The 20,906-nt window shown below is 37.4% G+C and overlaps 1 protein-coding gene across 1 annotated transcript in view; it reads right to left on the reverse strand.

The window, feature by feature from the left end:
• Positions 1 to 497: 497 nt before the first annotated feature.
• Positions 498 to 20,906, reverse strand: part of LOC145982739 (DNA ligase 4-like) — a gene marked incomplete at its 3' end in the record, with an annotated part of 102,694 nt that continues 82,285 nt past the window's right edge. The window contains exons 13-17 of the mRNA XM_083116100.1: positions 19,718 to 19,826; positions 19,172 to 19,327; positions 11,962 to 12,084; positions 5,897 to 5,968; positions 498 to 740 (exon numbers count right to left, since the gene is read on the reverse strand). Of these exons, the coding sequence (XP_082972226.1) occupies positions 498 to 740; positions 5,897 to 5,968; positions 11,962 to 12,084; positions 19,172 to 19,327; positions 19,718 to 19,826 (703 nt within the window). The remainder of the gene's footprint in view (positions 741 to 5,896; positions 5,969 to 11,961; positions 12,085 to 19,171; positions 19,328 to 19,717; positions 19,827 to 20,906) is intronic.

Genomic DNA, 20,906 nt, shown 5'->3' on the forward strand with positions numbered 1-20,906 from the left:
GACTTGAACGACCTAGTAACTGGTCTCCATGACAAAGTGGTCATAGTACAGAGAAATGTATATATACTACTTCGCTTTAGTGCCTCTTTTGACTAATTGCAAAGATGGGGATGAGTGATGATATGATGAATGAACATTCACCCAAACATCAATGCCCAAAACAGGATTTGAACCTGGGACCTCTGGCGTTGTAGTGCGATGTGATAACCACTCCATCACGGAGGCTGGCATGAGGATGAATGATGATAACTGTAAGATGAGATGGATGAAGGAAAGTCGAACACTTGACGTGCTTGGCTAATGAGCAGGTACGAGCTTCTTTTGTGATTATTCCTTCATCCACAAAGGAGGGGTGTCATTTATTTGGGGGTTACATTTTCCCACTTTAGATTTATGCCTTTTAAAATTGCTTTTTCATGGAAGCAAATTCTTGTGCTAGTTTATTTTCAAGCTCGATAACTTTCGATGCTTGACAGTGCCATTCCACTCAATCTTACTCTTGTTATTGAGCTTCTTAAGTAATTTTTGGAAAATTTGTATATTTTTTCTATATCTAATGTATATTCTACGGGACTCTCTAATAATGAATAATCTCACCTGCAGCTTATTATTCACATACGGGTCGACAAGAATTATTTTTTCACATTTTTTAAAATAATCACCAAATACGAATTGATAAGATAATCCACGTTCGTTTCGCCTTATCCTCATGTGTCTAATAAACGATATCGGTCCAACTTCTGAAAAAGAAAAAAATATGACCACATTCTTACCGTCTTGACCATACGCTCACAAAAATAAAGTATTGTTTATCTGTGATTCGCTATTACTTCTTTTCTTTTTTTAGTATCGAGTTACGCTATTGTTTTAATTCCACTTTATGCACAGATAGGATAATCGGGACTGGACATAAAATTCAAGGTGGGATCCAAACCACTATGCCCACCACCAGGTATAGAACCCTGAGCCCCATTGGTTACAAGATGATGACGTTACCACTACGCCACCGGAAAGGTTTTCTTTTTGAGTCTACGAAGAAAATTGATTATTGACATTTTTCAAGTTGAGTTTCAATAGCTTATATTATCAAAACTTGCTTATCAGCATTTTTTTTTACTTTACCCCACAGGTACATATTTATTTGAGGCTTTGTGTACTACAGAGCGGCTTTATACAGGGACAAGGGCGGACAAAATTCAGACCTTAGATCACAAACCCTTGGAATCGAACCTGGCTCGAACTTAGCAGTCAAAGCCAAATGCCCTTCTGACTTGAGTTCCACAGCTCCAAGCAGTGGCTGCATTTAGGGGGATGGTGAGGGGGGGGCAGTTGTCCCCTCACTTTTTGCCACTTTTGACCTCGTACTATGCTAAACCTTATCTGCAAAGGGAAATATACTGTGTTTGCCACCCAGTTTTGGAACCCAATCCCCACCACTGGCTTCAAGATATAGAAAAGTTTCCAGTATAGGGGCTATCGATGAGTAAACAAAAACATATCGAATTGCACAATCTATTGTTGGACTTTCGCACAGCAACTTCCGGTTTCGTGCAAACATTACTGACGCTGGGTAATTGAAGTGCATGCTGCTAATTTCCATACATTTTGGACTATTATAGTGCAAAAAAATATGGAGTAAATCCCTTTAAAACACTATTTAGTTTTCCAAAAGTCAGATTCGAGACAAATGTGGCATGTTGTGAGCCTACGAACGGGAAGTTATCATGTAATAAACACGCACACACATATGTAAAACAAACAGTGCAACGGTTGCAACCACTGGCAGCAGTGGCGCAGGAACGGGGGGGGGGGGGGGGGGTACATTGTACCCCCCTAAATTTCTGAAGGGGGTACTGTACCCCCCTAAATCCGTAAATCGAGTTGTACCCCCTGGCTAATTTGATAGCAGACGCAAGGTGAAAGAACCTATTTTAAGTTCACACAATAAAAAAAGTGTACAGTAGACTCGCGATTAACCGAGTCCCGATTAACCGTGGCTCCGGGTTAACCGAGGGAGTGGTTTGAAAACATTGCGCTTCATAACGCCCCCCCCCCCCCCCTTTTCTTTATGGAGTCAAGTCACCATCCGCGCTGAGTGTGTTCGTTACATTGCCGGCGTATCCGATTGTTACGGTGGTGGTTAAGTCTGTGTAGGCCTATTCTAAGCGGAAAAAGTAATCTTCTCATTTACGTTGTACTAGTAATAAATAATTACTATACAGTTTTAAGTGTTGTTTCGTCATTTACGACCTATTAGCACATTATCTCCGTATTATCCGAGTTTTTCCGTATCCGAGGCAATCTCGGTCCCAATTAGCTCGGATAATCGCGAGTCGACTGTATATTGTTTATAACTTATAGGCCTAAACATTATCTTCCTTACCACAGAAATTCAAAGTATTCTAAACTTATTCTACTACATTGTGGTTGCTACTAGTTAGTTCATTGACCTAAGTTCTTGGAAACCTCTTTAAGATGAAAATTGTTTAAAATGTGTGTGGAACGATGGAATCAGATTTGCTCTCAGACAAGCACGCTGCAGACGAATGCTCCTTTGCGTAAGGGAAGTGGTCGCGTCGATTCGAAGATAAGATACAAATCTTCATCAGAAGAGTATATGACTGATCCCATTTTCTTTTGAATATTTAAATGGAATTTTCCAAAACAAAATACTTACACGAACTAGATGAGACACTACAGACCAACTTGGGGGGTACAATGTACTGATGCACCTCACCCATATTTTTCATAACTTTGTAAGAGGGTGTTCGGAAAACTATACTTAAACCTACTATATATTAATAAGAGATTTTGAAAATAGAGTCGCGATTAGCCTATCTGAGCATGAAGTGAATCTAGAATAAGTTTTAATAACTTCTGAGTGGAAACCGAAACAAAAATAAACACAAACATGAACGAGAAGGACCTCGCCACACAGGAGACGAGATGAGGCTGTGACAATTCTCGACTCATCGCATCGCGATATCAGTCCTAGGTGAAATGAAATTTTTCCTAGACATTTAAACAGGGTTCAATTTGTGATATTATCAGAGGAGGGGGAAGGTTATTATTTTTACCTATGTATTATAGGTATACTTATAACTATTAATGACTTAAAATCTAATTTTGGTATCGAATGCAACACAAACACAATGCCATTTTAAGTCATACCCTAAAGTTAAACTGTAAGAAAATTACATTAGTCAGATGAATGCACGAGATGAATGAAACTCACTGCAGGTTCTATTGGTAGATTTTGGATTGGATTCGCAAGGTCTTTGAATGAGATGGGAATGTTTGATTGATTTATTTGGTTTATTTTACTTCACATATCTGCCACTTTTGGCTAATCGCAAAGATGAGGATGGGTGATGATATGATGAAATTGATGAACACTCACATGCCCAACCTGCGACCACTGGCGTCAAAGCGTGTTATGCTAACCCCTCCGCTATGGAGGCCGGCGAGATGGGAATGTGTTTTGGATTTTCTTTGTAGATGCGAAAATCTTTAACTGTGACGTGCACATGCTTTTCCTTACATTAAAGTTTACCTTTTCACATAAACGAGAAATTGACATGTCGCCCTAAAACACACGCATGTATCTGCATTTAATACTACTCTATACGAAAAGAAACCTTGGGCGGTTCTTCATATTGTCCACCAAAGATTGAAACGAAAAAAAAAAAATCTTTTGAGCGTATGCCTTGCCTTGCTTCCTCTGACATCTGAAGGATTTCAATTTTGTATATGTAATGATAGTACTTTCAGTGCTTGAAGAGTGTTATTAGGTACAGCTAATCATATAACAAATAAATGCTTTGTCAAATGTTTCACAAATATTTCAAAGTTAGACTCTTTACGAGTTGATCGGGAACCATCTCAACTCAGTTTTTTTTCTTCTTTTTTTAATACAACGCCCTACAGATGTCTGAGTAAATACCAAATACATGGCTTCTAAAAGACATTGGATGTGGTACACATTTGCCATAAATTGTTTAAAGATATTTTTATGCGTAGCTATGGGAATTTAAAATTAGAATGAACTCAAGTGGAACTCTATAAGTATGATATATTCAATAATGTGGTTTCTATATCCAGTGGGTGGGAGATGATTATTCCTGGTTGGGGTGGCTCAAGATCCTCCTCACCCCTTTTTATCTCAACCTGCATTAAAATGAATAGATGTACCTTTGTTCGCAATTTCCACATTTCGAACTCCTGAGTTTCCGTTCCGTTAAATTCAAATAAGGCCAGAACGAAGTCCAGAGCTATATATGTTTCAGAATTGTTATCTGGTTTTAAAATCTGTTTAAAAAAACCATAAATTCTAAGAAAAACAAATAAAAAATTTTTATGCAAATTTTGCATTAAATAACAGGACATTCGTGTGTGCTGTTCTAAAATAGAATATTTCCCATTTCTTCACATTATACCTAAGTATCAAGGACGTACTTAAGAGGGGGTCCGGACACTCCCCCGAAAGACTTAACAAGTAGTAAAAGTAAATAATCAAAATATAATTGTTTAGCATTTGTTATATAATCGATGGTCATTTTCGCTGAACTTATTGGAAGGCAATGAATTTGGATCATACGGCTTTGAAAGGTTCCAAAGATTTATGCACACAACTAATGATAATATCCATAAAATATTAATCAGAAACTGTACTTTTTGTTAATTGGATCTAACTTTTGTTTGTTATTCAATAAATATTCAATTATTTTTCTATTTGACATTAAATTCCTTGCCAGGGCAGTTGTTTTTATGCAAATCGTGGCGATCTTAACTACACGTAAGCTATATGCTTTTATATCTCTATTCTTTTACTATCTTTTACCTATTCACGTAATAACAACAATACAATATTAATTAACTTACATATTTAATTAATATTTTAATTTAATTAAATATAATTATTATTATTTATTATTATTATTATTGCAACACTTGGTTGGACCCCCGAAATGTATTTCTAGGTGCAGTAGTATGTGTGTTTATATATATGGGATGCTGAATTTTGTACCCCCCCAAATGAAAAAACGTTCCTGCGCCACTGACTGGCAGAGAGGCACAACTGTACTCATGCACTTCCCTTCCTTCCTTTTTACAAGAAAACCACTGGACCTACAGTTGAAAGTGTCATCCAATCCATTGTGCCATGTGCCTACCTCCACCGGGTATCGAACACAGGATCCCTTGATTACAAGGCAACAACACTACAACTGCACCATTGAGGAGGCACTAGATAAGAAAACCAAGTCCAGGCTCGAATTCAAACCAGAGACCCCTGGCATTCACTACAAATGTACACACAATAAGATTAATTCTACGCATATTATATACTTGCATACGCTAATATTATGATGTGAACGAATACGGCAGTTTATAAAATTGCAATATAAGAGCCCATACAAATTCAGAAGGAAACTTTCTAAAAGCCTTTTTTTTTTCTTTCTTTCTACCACTGCCAACTGCCATATATAACAATAAACAACGAAAAAAAGTTTTCTTTTAAATTTTAGTTTCTTTACATACATTACATTTTATAGTATTTTACGTGTAATTTACATGTCATGTAGGCAACCTTTTTTGACGCGTAATTGCACAACCTTTGGAAGGGGAGAAGGCGAGTGCACAGAGCAAAGCGCTGCTGCAATTGGTTGGTACCTGCACTCGCTTCCCCTATCACGAGTTTATTGATCGAGCCCCAGATACTATATGAGAGACCCCCGTTGGAGGCACATAGTGTTTCAGATCCCACTTTAAACTGTAGGTCCAGCCCGATTAGCCTTACTGTGCATAAAGTGGACTTAAACACCAAATCAATCAATCGATATACGAGAGACTAGAGGGAGAGTATAAATTTCTACAGTAATAAAATTTTATATTTTACCTTTATCCAGAACTGCAGAGTCGGATGACATAATTGATGAAGATCTATGTTTATTTTCTGTAGCTGCACCACCTTTGAAACATAAAAACAAAATTAACAATTTCACATTAATTATATTCCTATATATTATATATTAACCCATTAGTGCCCAGTGCCCACATTTGTTGGCGCCTGTTGGCAGTTATTGATCATGCCCACAAACTATGTAAATAAAAATTGATCATGAAATTGTTGGTATTATCAGTTACGAGTTGGCAACAGTGATCTGCAGTAGCGTTATCAAATTGAATGTTGCATTCGTTTTGGCGCGAGCTATTGTTGAAGTACGTAGTAGTTGATAAGTCTACGAGCATGGCGAGTTCCAGAAGGTAAGTTATTTTCTCATTGTTTTTAAACAGGTCTACCTATTATTTGTTAGGGTCATTTTAAACTACTATGATCTATGTTTATTATTATAAAGTAAAAGGTTCTTTGAACTTCATAGCATAGTAACAGTAAGGGTTTAATTTTTACTGCCCACTTTTGTTGGCACTTGGCACAAGAGGGTGGGTGAACTTCTACAGCAGTTTTCGTAGCTTTTTTTTTTTTTTTTTTTTTAACATTGAGCCGTAGACCTATATTTCACATGAATTGTAGTTTACACAAAAAACATTGGTTGCAAAAGGAACATAGAATATTTACAACATCGCATTTATAAATTATATACCAAAACGATTGAAGTTTATGAGTTTTCTTCATTGCGGAAACGGATTTCCTTTGTATATGTTTTGTTATATAGCCATCGGATTTTTTCTAAATGGAAGGGCATAAAAGGTAGGCTTGGAAATACTGTCATTTAATGCCTCCTTGCCGTTCGTTCTTTTCAAGTTGAATGAAATTTTGTTTATATCTAATGGTATCAGATAAATACAAGCATTTATTTTTCTTTCCAGGGTAAATGTTGAAGAAATCGCAGCTCTTCTTGAAGATTTGATTTGATTTGATTTAGTTTATTTTACTTCGCGTTTTGTGCCTCTTGGCTAATTTGCGAAGATGGGGATGAGTGATGAACTGATCAAATTATTGAATGGACATTCACAAAAAACCAAGCCCGACCGGGATTCGAACCCGGGACTCTCTCTTCTTGAAGAGGACGACGTACTTCATGCGGATGTGTATATTCAACCACCTGAAAATGCATTGGCCAGCGATGAGGATAGCGCTTCTGAAGAAGATTTTGATATCACACATTTATCTAGTAATCAGCTTCGAGGTTGAACCATACCAGGGGGCCTCAACAGGTAATACTATTCCTGAGCTTGGAGTAGGTGGTTCTGTTGTTACGAAACTGTTCAACAAAATGCCACCTGATACTACATATTGCCTGTACATGGACAATTTCTTTACGTCCCTCAGATTGTTTGACTCCTTACTTGAAAAAGGGCATGATGCAGTTGGTACAATCGAGTAAATCGAGTTGAAAAGGCGCCTCTCATTAATTCCAAAGTGTTCAAGAAGGAAATCCGTGGTTCGTATAACCAGGTCACGGGCACAAAATCTGCAATAACTTTGGTGCAATACAATGACAACAACGTTGTAACTGTAGCATCGACGAGCTGTGGTGTGCATCCATTGGTGAAAAGTAAAAGATGGTGTCGAGCAGAAAAGAAGCACATTTTTATAGATCAGCCAGCTTGCATTGCGAGGTACAACACTTACATGGGTGGAATAGACCAAATGGATCAGAACATATCTACTTACCGCATCACAATTCGAAACCGAAAATGGTACTGGCAGCTCATTGCTTATTTTTTAAATATTACAATGAATAACGCTTGGCAGCTGTACAGATTAAAAACACCCATTGGACACCAGCAGGGTTTAGATCTTCTCGCATTCACCCGCTTTGTAGTTCAGAATTATTTGTCTAGGTACACACAAGAGCGTCCAAGGCAGTCACGAGTATCCACAACTGGGAAGTTACGAGTTGACGATAACATTTCACTAGATGGTGCTCTTCACATCTTAGAAACCAACAAAACACAAATACGATGTGGAGAGTGCAAGAAGAATACTTGGAAAAAGTGCAGAAAGTGCAACGTGGGATGTCACATCAAATGTATTGAACGGTTTCAAAGTCACAAATAAACTTTTGAAAAATCGAAGAGATACTTTTCTAAATCCAGAAATTTGCATTATAAATTTATTTCAAGCTCATGTAGACGAAATATTTTGGGAGTAATTTACTAAGAAAAAAAATCTACCATTATATATACAAGGAGATATTATGTAAATTGTAGTATACTTCAGTGCATAAAATGTTGAACAGGCCAACTGTACTTTCATAAATTTAGAACCTTTGCATTATAAATTACTTTAAAGCTCTTGTAGAAGAGTGACTTATTATAATTGCTCTATCATAATAAATATCAGGAGATCCATTAGTGCCCAGTGCCCACATTTGTGGGCAAGTAAACACCCCACCCATTAGTGCCCAGTGCCCACATTTGTGGGCCCCCCTCCACTCTTTAACAAGTAAAGATATTATATCGAAACTGAAGCTAAGCATAATATCTGACCCTCAATAGCCTTATATTCAAGTATAAAACAGATATCTGAAAAAATATCAGCGAAAATAAAAAATATTTTTATGGAATGTTGTAAAAGCCCATTTTGAATCTACATAATCTAACTAACTAATCTAACTGGAGAGCAATATAAGATTTTATGCAGGAAAAGGAATCAAAACAACAACACTTAAAAGCACTGTGTGCATGCTAGTATTTATCTACTTGAGTTAGCTATTTTCAGAATGTATTTTTTTTTCTTGTGAAAAATAACAAATAATATCTTAGTCGCTCAAGCCCGTCTCATTTCGGGGTGTAAGGGGTGACGACCTTCCATGTAGTACATCCAATTATCAACCTCACTCCCACAGAGTACACCCTGGACTGTTTTATGCAGAATAACAAGGCTCTGGCGACTTGCCATGGCCAGTATAATTCTGTGCTGTCCTGTATTTTGTCTTTATGTGTGTCGACTGCCCATTTACAGTCTCAGCTTTTAACCCAAGTCAATTTTAAGATTTTAGTTATGCAACGTTACAGTTGTATTATTTGTTATGGTAAGGGACTGGACCGCGTATAACGTGACGGGTGCAAAATAGCCTAAGTGCTGATGCACCTGTAACTTAAAATTCAAATTCAAATTTAAACCTGTCTCATTCACAAGTTGGGAAAAAAGAATAGAAGTATTTATCTATTTTGGAATACAGGGTGTTTCCGGGCTGATGATACAAACTTTCAGGGATGATGGAGAAGGGCACATGTATCAATTTGAGATCAGGAACCCTGGTCCGGAAACGACTTAGTCGAAAGTTATAGGAGAAAATCGGTGTATGAAGATGTAATACTTTTATTACCTGCACAAGTTTCACAAGCTGCTACATTCACAACAGTTGTTCAAAGTGGCATCCCCCAGCTTCGCTGCAGGCATGACATCCTCGCACAAAGTTCTGGCGTACACGTTGGAACAACCCCGGGGTCGTTCGAACAATGTCACAGGCAGCGAGAATTCTTGCCAGGAGATCCTCTTCAATCTACTACAGGTGTCTTGTACACAAGACTTTTCACATGACCCCACAAGAAGAAATCAAGTGGGGTCAGTTCTCTGTGACCATTCGTTCACAAGTAATGAACAAACAAACATTTTTTCCAAGGGGGGGGGGGTACGGCAAATAGGACGGGGGTCATGAGTTCACCAAACTTGGCAGATGGGTAGAGTATGTGTCAAACGTGTTGTTAATTTTTGCAAAATTTTTGTCAGTTTAGCTCTCCCTCTTACAGTTTGAGATATGGCCAATTGAAGAAATTATGGAAAGGGGGGGGGGGGGAGTTGATCCTAGCACCACCAAACTTGGTATACAGATTCCTTGTTGTGGACCATTTTGTCCTTTTTGCTTTTATCTCTTACAGTTTGATTTAACAAATTAATCAATTCAATTTAAATTATTAAAGAACGTGGCCCCTGCACTCTGTCGCAATCAGAACTTAGTGCTTAGTAAGGAGGGGAGCTGCTTGGTGATCATACATTTCTCATTCCTCGCGGTTACCTTAGGTGCGGAAAAGAAAACTTAGCATTCCTTCGGCCTGCACCACGAGACACGTAATCCGTGTTCATCTGCAAAACTAAATAAACTGGCCCTTCACCATGATAAAAAATGTAAGGCATAGTCAAAAAACAAATTGGTTAACATAGATTTAGTGTTTTGCTTGTATTTGGGAATGTAGGGCCAATCTTTGATTGGTCATACAAACTCAAGTATCAATAATATTTAATCCGACAGTAGGTGAACAGGCCATGTGGCACGAATGGGAGGAAAGAAGAGTTTACTTGATTCTTGTTAAGAAACCTGATGAAGGCCAAGATGCTCGCTCATTCTATATTACCCCAGGTCTTAGTTTTCAGAGACATGTCAAAGGAGATTCAGAGCTATTGATTGTAGTGCATGCTTGTAGAACTGTCCTAGGAAAGGGCAACTTGGGCACTCGCTCCAGGTCCCATTGGTTCAGAGGCCTCCGCATAAGATGAAAATAATTGTACCGTTTATTACAAGTTATATAAGATGCATATGTTTCGAAATAACCAGCTATTGTGATTATTCCTAGCTTCATGTATTGTTTTGAAGAAAAAAAAAAAACAGATTTTTTTTGATTGGAATTTAAAATTTTGGGTGCATCAGAACTTATGCTATTTTGCACTCGTCACTTTATATGGGATCCAGCCCCTTTCCTGAACTAAAATGTAACTAAATAACATAACTGTAACGTTGGAAGACTAACATATTCTGACTTAGATTAACAGGAACTAAAATAAACATAACAGTTGGGCTGAAAAGTTCGTAGGCTGACTCATAGATGGCGTTACTAGAATTAAGTCCATGTGATTTTTACTTAGTACTAACCTTCAAAAGATACGTGTATAAATTTCACAGCTGCCGGATAATTAGTTCGTGAGATATAGCATTGTGAGTGAAGCAGCTTTTGTTATTGTGAAAAAATGGATAAAGAATTTCGTGTGTTAATAAAGCATTGCTTTTTGGCGAAAAAAAATACTGTTGAAGCCAAGGCTTGGCTTGATAAACATTATTCGGACTCTGCACCAGGAAAATCAACCATTGAGAAGTGGTTTGCTAAATTTAAACGAGGCGAAATGAGCATCGAAGACAATGGACGCAGTGGACGCCCCAAAGAGGCTGTTACCGACGAAAACATCAAAAAAGTCCACAAAATAATTTTAAATGATCGTAAAGTGAAGTTGATCGAGATAGCTGAGACTTTAAAAATATCAAAGGAACGTGTTGGACATATTGTGCATGAATATTTGAACATGCGAAAGCTGTGTGCAAAATGGGTGCCGCGCGTGCTCACAATCGATCAAAAGCAACAACGTTTTGATGATTCGGAGCAATGTTTAGCGATATTCAACTGTAATAAAATTGCTTCCCCATCCACCATATTCTCCAGATCTGGCCCCCAGTGACTTTTTCCTGTTTGCAGACCTTAAAAGAATGCTCGCTGGAAAGAAATTTAGCACTGATGAAGAGGTAATCGCCGAAACCGAGGCCTATTTTGAGGCTAAAGAAAAATCGTACTATAAAAATGGCATCCAAAAATTGTATGACCGCTATAATCGTTGTATCGCCCTCGAAGGCAACTATATTGAATAATAAAATCGAATTTTGTCAAAAAAATATTTTTTACTATGTTAGCCTACGAACTTTTCAGCCCAACTGTTAACTGTAACGTTGTGTCGTAACTAAAATATTAAAATATTCTGACTTCGGTTAAAAGCTGAAGCTGTAAAGGGGCACTCAGCACACATAAGGACAAGCCACAGGACAACACACAGAATTATACTGGCCAGGGCCAGTCGCCAGTCTTGTTCGTCTGCAAAATGCAGTCCAGGGTGTAGGATGTGGAAGTGAGATTGACAATTGGGTGTACTACGTGGAAGGTCACCCCTTACACCCCAATAACAAAGATTAATACTAATAATAATTATACATTTGTAGATTTAATACTTACCAGTATTCTTTCCTTTATTTGATGATTGTGTACCTGGATTCTTCTTCATGTTCTTTTTCAGCTTTCTTCTTTTTCTTCTTTCACCTTTCTTCTGTACACCTTCATTTTCAGGATTGTTGTTTTCTAGAAAAAAAATAACGAATTTCATAGAAAGTTGTTTATTCGCAAGGGCACCTGCAGGATTTTTTCTCCAGGAGTGGCAGAGTCATAGAAATGTTTATTATTAATATTATTATTTTTGTTATTACTATTAGTTATACAACTACTACTTTGTAAATCACAATTTCAAATTGAACTGAAAATACTTTGGCATTGTATAACATTAAAAAGAGTATTTTGGTTTTGAAATGCGTTTGCCTGCTTTCGTTCAAGATACAAGCAGGATTTTTTCAGTTTTTTACAATACCTGAATAAATGAGTGAAGCAAAGATGAAAATTACCTTTCACATATTTTTATTACTCAGATTCTATTTTTACTAAAACAATCGCAAGGAGGCCCTTGTTAAGTCTCCTTCACCTGGTTTACACCGGAAAATCCAGATACAGGGATATACAGAGAATGTCCCGATTGTCTCGGTGAATTTTCAATGTATAAACCTTGCATAAAATGAACACAAAATTTAAAAAAATGTAACACATTGGAAATATTACTCACGGTTTTAGCTAGCTTTTTTGTAGTTCAGCGCTGTACTTTTTACCTTATACTGTTCGACGCTAATAATCCATAAACCATATTCACGAGAGCTCTCGACACTTAAACCAGGTTCACTTATCACTAACAAAACCACTGTTGATGTATCTTCCTAATTTCTTAAATGCACTTCCTGATGTTTCCGCTTCAGTCTGTAGAAGGCGATCCGATCCGGTTACGCTGCAACTCTTCCTTCTTCCAGGCTGCGAGTTCACCGTTCAAGTTTCTTTTTGGGATCGAACTCACTATTCAATTCAGCATTTCAACGTAACGAAATATCAAAATGTCAACTGCCCGTGTCACTGCAAATTTTCCAAGTTTTGCCAGCAACGAGCGCGCGAACACGAACCACAAAGACGCGACGTCATAACATCTAACCGCCGACTGCACTCTTTGTCTGCCAAAAGTCCAGAACAGTCTATTACTTAAGAGGGGTGTGAAGTGTTCTTTCTCCTCATTCGTTCCGGAGGAAGAGTGTTACAATAATCGGTTATAGATGCCCCTTCCCCAAAAAAGGCATTAGATGGACTGATCAAGGAGAGCTAATGTCTTTCCAAGTCTCTTCATCTCCTTAAATATTTGACCAGCCCTCGTACATACGTTTAAAAAAAATTCAGGTTACAATTTCAAAATATCTTATAACATAGTAAACACATATAGATTTTCCTTCAATTTCACATATTAATTCTGTTCAATCGTTTCTTACAACCACATTGTAAGAATAATCTCCATAAAATTACAATTTGTAAACATTGAAGCATAATAAACATATAACTCAATTTCTTTTCATTACATATATATCTTCATAGATTACATAAAATCAACTTTGAATCATTATTACATGATTTATCAATATACTACAAGTAATATCAATCTTTTACATATTGTCTTGCAGGTTTTCAAATTGTTTTAACTGATTTACATAAATTCTCCTCTTACTGTTTCTGCAATTCCATAATTTTAAATTTTCTTCATGTTGTGATTCAATTATTTACTAGAGCGGGTACAGGCGGGTTAGTGTAGAACATTATAAAAATATTTTGATTTCTATCTTTACAAAATATCATCATACTCATGAAAATAATCTAACAGTAAACCTCCTTTCTCTTTCCATGATCTTTACCTGTCATTTCTTCTTTCTTCTTTAGCGTATCAGCATGCTCAAATTACTAATTTCAGGAAATTACATCATACAATACGTCGCTTATCTCTTTAACAAACTATTTCTTAAATTTCAACAGAATTCTGGACATAATCTTTCACTTAAATATCAGCATGTTCTTTATTACATAACAACAATGATTTTCGGTTCGCCTTCGACCTACTATTTTTCATTTTTTGGTCCGCCTTCGACCTTATATTTTTCAACATTTCCGGTCCGCCTTCGACCTTATATTTATGTGCCTCTCTCGCACTATATCTTAATACACACTGACTTTTACCTCATATAGCTATGTCCAAGAACTCTCATCACTTCATCATTCTATTAATGCTATTAACCTTGCTTTCTAAAGTATTTCCTCAAATAACTTTCTTCTGAGCATGACTGCTCTACCTTCTTTCTCATTTGTTCTTCATTATTCTTAACGATTTTGAGGCTTACTTCCATATTTTCTATCTTATTATTTCCATTTTTCTCTTACTCTTTGGCATTTTTCTATTATTTCAAAGTTATTTTCAAATTCAAATTTTCATTATCTACCTGCTCATTGACAATAATAGTTACCAGCACTTTTATCAAAACCATCATTAAACCTTTTAAATTGAAGCATAAGTTTCACATAACCTGTACATAAAACAACTGACATTATTTTTTTTTCAAATACTCTGATTACAATACACTCAGCATTTCGTAGTATATACAAAACTCTAAAAATGCTTACATACATTTAACAATTTCCACTCTTTTATAAAAAAAATACACAAATCAGTATCAACATTTCTATCAAGCTAAATGGAAACTTTGTGATATTTACTAAAATATACCAACTTTACAAACACATCAGTACCAATCGACAACTCAAAATATATCTTCTTCTTGAATTATTCGTCTTGGTTATTACTTCCATTTCTAAAGATCCCTGTTCGTCGTCACGATCATGCCTCTTCTTCCTTTTCTTCTTATTTATCCTTTTTCTCTGCTTTTCATTTTTCTTCTTCTTCTTCCAACTTTCTTCAAGTAGGGAAACTATTAGTTTGCCAAAACTATTTGTATTTTCTCTTATTTCCAAAGTCTTTTCTTTTCGTTTCCGGTTGTCCGTTAGTATATTTTCCTCACTATGAGAACCATCACTAGTAACTTTCTTCCATTCTTTCCTGTCTCGTTTCTTTTGGGACTTTCTTTCATGCTCATCAGATGAATGCATTGCTCTCTTTTCTTTTTTCATCCTTTTCATACTTGGGTCTGATCTTTCTGCGCTGACATTCTTCGATCCCTTACGAATTTTCTTCTTCAGTTTCACTGACGCTTTCTCAACTTTCTTTGCAGCTTTCAATTTATTTCTCTTCATTTTCTTCACTTTCTTTACTGAACTATATCTAGGTCTCATTCTAATTTTCTTCCTTTTACTGATCAGAGTCATTTCGGGTATCGTCACGTCTAAAGTTACACATTCTTTTAGTTCAGGAAACATATAATTTTTCTCAGGTTTTTCGTGAAAACTTTCTTCTTTACTTATCACTTCCTGAGATTGCTGTATTCTGAGTGACTCATCTTCAACTTGTTGCTTTTTCATTCCCAACACGCACACTCGTTCCTCTAGAACCTGCACTTTCCAATCTGTCTCCCTTTGTTTACTTTCTATAGCCACTAGTAATTGATCAGAACTATCTTCTATCTTCTCACTGTTGTCACGGACCTCATTACAATCATATTTTACTTCATCAATTCCGGTCTGAAATTGACATGATACTTTATTTTCCTTCATAACGACCTCCATTTTTTCTATCCTAGTGACTTCCACTTTCAAAACGCCTAGTCTTCCCTCCATCTTGTCATTTACGTTTTGCATGGAAGCATTTATTATTTCCTTGAGTTCAAATTTATTCTGTTCCTCTTTCTGCTCCAATTTTCTGTATAAGTCTTCCTGGAGGAGCCTATCTTTATCCTCTTCCTGTCTCCGTTCTAACCTATCTTGCTCCATTTTTTCGTATAATCTCTCCCATTTTAGATTATCTTGTTCCTTATTTTCTTCCCATTTTAGGCATAAGTTCTCCTGCGCTAGCCTACTCTGTTTCATAAATGACAAAATTGTATTCAAGACCTCATTTTCCTTTCCCCGATCAATGTCAACTTGACAACCAAATTCGTCACTTTCTTTCGAAACACCCTGTTCTTTTTCGTCTATTTTTTCATTATCATGAACTTCATTTTCAGGTCCGTTCTTGCACTGCTTGCAGGAAAAATCTTTCTCAAGGCAGTCTTTATGCACCCATTGTTTACAGTCTGAACATTGTACAGCAGCGTCTGAAATCAACAATCTGCCGCAACAAGGAGCTTTCCGTATTGTACGAGCCATGCTACCGACAAACACGAACGCCGGTTGCAACACTCAATGTTTACATAAACATCGCCCACAACGACGCAACACAATGCCTGTTACCCCTGTCATTTTTTTTTCTTTCACCAAGACAATCTAAGGCAACTCCCGGGTTTTGGCACCATATAACATTAAAAAGAGTATTTTGGTTTTGAAATAAGTTTGCCTGCTTTCGTTCAAGATACAAGCAGGATTTTTTCAGTTTTTTACAATACCTGAATAAATGAGTGAAGCAAAGATGAAAATTACCTTTCACATATTTTTATTACTCAGATTCTATTTTTACTAAAACAATCGCAAGGAGGCCCTTGTTAAGTCTCCTTCACCTGGTTTACACCGGAAAATCCAGATACAGGGATATACAGAGAATGCCCTGATTGTCTCGGTGAATTTTCAATGTATAAACCTTGCATAAAATGAACACAAAATTTAAAAAAATGTAACACATTGGAAATATTACTCACGGTTTTAGCTAGCTTTTTTGTAGTTCAGCGCTGTACTTGTTACCTTATACTGTTCGACGCTAATAATCCATAAACCATATTCACGAGAGCTCTCGACACTTAAACCAGGTTCACTTATCACTAACAAAACCACTGTTGACGTATCTTCCTAATTTCTTAAATGCACTTCCTGATGTTTCCGCTTCAGTCTGTAGAAGGCGATCCGATCCGGTTACGCTGCAACTCTTCCTTCTTCCAGGCTGCGAGTTCACCGTTCAAGTTTCTTTTTGGGATCAAACTCACTATTCAATTCAGCATTTCAACGTAACGAAATATCAAAATGTCAACTGCTCTGTCACTGCAAATTTTCCAAGTTTTGCCAGCAACGAGCGCGCGAACACGAACCGCAAAGACGCGACGTCATAACATCTAACCGCCGACTGCACTCTTTGTCTGCCAAAAGTCCAGAACAGTCTATTACTTAAGAGGGGTGTGAAGTGTTCTTTCTCCTCATTCGTTCCGGAGGAAGAGTGTTACAATAATCGGTTATAATTGTATACAAGTTCAGACTTGAGTCTACTATTTAGATAGCAACAGGATTCACCTTTCTTCCTTTCAATAAACATCTAGCCCAGAGGTTCCCTAACTTTTTCGTTTCACTGCACCCTTAGTGTTTCAAGGTGCCCCAGGCCACTGTGGCGCACACTTTCAGAACCACTGTTCTAGCCTATAACTTTGTTGATGAACGAACAGTTCTTCATTTTTTGCACTGTATGTCACAGAAAACAATTTTTTGTTGTAAAATATTGCTACAATTTCACCATTCGAATTACATTTACTCTTTCCGGAAATCTCAGGGGGGCAATTGCCTGCTCTGTGCTTCCAGCGAGGGAGAAACGAGAAGCCTCCAAATAGTGCTCGAGTACGATAGGGAAACAAACTCAGTGGTACCAAGTAGTACATGAAATAATAGATCGTAAAGCAAAATGATGTAGACTCTGATTCAGTTTAGACCCTACCTGTGAAACGTGTTCCAGAGACGACACAATAGAACACCAGATAATAAACTGTGGCAAGGCGCAACAAGCTTGGAAGGAACTTCAGAAAATGGTCACATTTATCTGTAGGTCATCAGTTTCCACAGTTACCATAAATCTGCTGTGTTTCCCCGAATTCCGTTATTACCCAGCAACAAGACACCAAGCAATACAATGGACCATCAGCACATACCAGAAGTACATATTCTCCAAACTACGTAGAGGAGACAATTTAGATGATTACTTTCGTAGAGAATATGAACAACAAAATTTGAGTGACAGAAAATAACTTAGTGACAGTGGCCAGAGGCATGGTGCTGATCACATCACCCTTACCTTCAGCAGTGATCCTTCTATATGTCTTCGTGGAGTGGTGCAAAGCACAGGGTGAGTCAAAAGTCCCTGACCACCTCTTATAAAATGAAAGGGTGTAGACTGCAGCAATTGGCCACGGTAGTAATATGTTAGGCGAACTAGTAATGTTAGTCCACCATCTTGGATTCAAGTTCATTTCTTTAAATGGGAAGGGGGCATGTGATGTATGGTTTTCGGTTAGAATTTCACCAGGAATTCAGTGGTGAAGACAGATTTACGAAAACATTAAATGATTAAGAAGTTATGGGCATATGGAAGTGATAATTATGTATCATTTGCAGGTGCTGAACCATGCCATTGATCAAGGCCGAAGGAATCCAAATCATCATGCTGTGGGGGTGGGGGGGGGGGGAATGCCCATGCTGTAGAGCATGATTTCATCGAACTGAACCCAGTGTCGCAATTTGTCCAGGTTCGAAGAGAGTGGTACAGTGCAGTACCACGATCTGGTAGACCCAGAACTGCCACTGACGAAGGAACAGCTATGGCAGTGCTAGCATTGTTTGCCTCGTCTCCGCAGCGCAGCACACGTCTAATGTCTGTGCAATGTGGTGTCAGCCAGAGTTCCATTTGCAGGGTGTTAAAGATGGTTAAGTGGCACCCATACAAGCTGTAGCTGCAGCACCATCTCTCTGACGATGACTCTGATAGGAGAATGCAGTTTTGTGAATGGGCTGTAGAATCGCCAGGACCCACACTTTGCACTGCATATTCTATAAGTGGTCAAAACATTCAGAGAGACTTTATAAAATAAACATATAATCTTAGGGATTGATAAGTTCTACCCCCGTGGAGAAAATTTTCCATGTCGATAAATTAAATTCCACTAATTAAATACTGACGATTACATACTCCCACAATTCGTAGATAATGTTTGCACAGATACTTTGAGTAGTCAAAGTGTAATTAATACTAACGAAATAAATTAATTATAATGAAGTTTTTCATTTTTTTCAGCTTAACCTTTCAAAATACTTCACATGCATTTTTCTCACGAGTTAAATAAATTCATAACTTCTGAGAAAGATGGATGAGAACAGTGATAAAATAAAGTTATATGTAACATTTTGCATTAATAGTTATAGTACTATTTGTCCATGAATACCAATTTTAACTTCTACTGACCTGGTGATTGACTACGTAGCCCAGCGGGCACAGGTGATGCCTGAATTCCGGGCCCGATGGGGACCGTAACTCCAGCAGAACTTGGACCCGGTCTGATTTTAGGAGGCTGCTGTTGCTGTTGCTGTTGCAAGTCTTTCCGTTTCTGCCGCTTCTCCTCTGAAAAAGGTTGACAATTGGAAGCATTACTAAGACAGAAATTTTACTAAGCAAAAAATGACAGTAAAGTAAAGTAACTACAGTTTGTATTGTTGCCCCTGATTCCCTTCTATATTCAGGTTCTCTGTTCCTTCCATACATCTAATATCTCTTTACACACAATCTTCCCGGGTGTCTCGAGAGCAGATTAACAGTAAAGCCGGAATTTCGGAAAGGGGGGGGGGGATGCAGTGTAATGACTTGCAAATAAAACGCTCTGCACTAATTTTGCAATAAGGAAGCATTGCAGATCGGAATATTTGTTAAGTTGAGGTTAGAATGCAGAGGTAATCATGCTAACTGAAGTATTAATTGTACAAAAAAGTGTACAAGTTTTCTAAATACACTTACCATGTAATTTGTTTCCAAAAGAGTGAATGAATTTTGCCTTTCTACTCCGATTCTGCAAGGGGGTTTTATTTGTGCTGTTCTTCTCTTTCTCCACCATTTTTGTATCCAACTGAAAACATACAAAATTTTCAATTATTGCAATGCAATTAACTACATGGTCCAAAAGAGTGAGGACACCCGAATAAAAGTTGAATGACAAACTATTCTGCAAAACTAACCATGGATCCTTCATTTTAAACTTAAGGCTAGAAATGCTATCTGCCGATTCCCTTTTCATTTCCTCAAGATCAGATTTCAATTCTGACTTAAGCTGCTCCCATGTCTGTGCGTGAGTAATGCTGAGAGGTTGCAGTCTCTCATTTGTCTTTTCATGACCACCTTTGAGTTCGGTCCTCAAAGATTGCTCACTAGCAGGCAGCTCTTAAAACTGACCATTTGCCTTCTCAAAATTTTCATAAGATCAGATTTCAGCTGATCTACATTTTGCTTGCTCTGCAACATAAGAGCAAAAAGCGTATCCCGAGTGACTGGTTCTTGCTCCAAACCAATAGTCAAATAGAGAATTTTTTTTTTTTTTTTCCCCCAAGCACTCAATCCGTGAGTCTCCATCTCATGATCTCAATGAGACTGTACACAACCGATAAGCTCATTCAACTGACCAACAGCGTGGCAAAAGACACCAACTTTTTACCCAAGATTACTACCTATAAATACGGAGAAACTCGTACTCACTTTTATCCACGAAGCTGTTTTTTCCTCTTTTTCGATTAATTTCAGTGGCCACTGCCACCATCCTCGTTGGAACAGTGCAGCAAGTTCCAACGAAGATGGTGGCAGTGGCCACTGAAATTAATCGAAAAAGAAGAAAAAACAGCTTCACGGATAAAAGTGAGTACTAGTTTCTCCGTATTTATATACTACCGCGTCTCTCTTTTCTCAATTATGAATTACTACCTAATTATTAAAAAATATTCACGTTGCCTCACAATATAAATTACAATTTTACTTATGTTTTTTGCGAGTATGATAAGTTTCCTTCAATTACGTTTCGAGAGAAAACTTCTCTCTTCTTCAGGTTTCGGTGTTATAAGCAATTCATAAAGTCATAGCTTCGTCAAAATATTTCTTCCATAGTCAACAGGATCAAGGGTTAGGTGAAATGTGAGTGGGGGAAAAAATATAGGAACAT

The sequence above is a fragment of the Lepisma saccharinum genome, unplaced genomic scaffold, assembly GCF_977018435.1.
Source record: "Lepisma saccharinum unplaced genomic scaffold, izLepSacc3.1 HAP1_SCAFFOLD_383, whole genome shotgun sequence".
NCBI lineage: Eukaryota > Metazoa > Arthropoda > Insecta > Zygentoma > Lepismatidae > Lepisma > Lepisma saccharinum.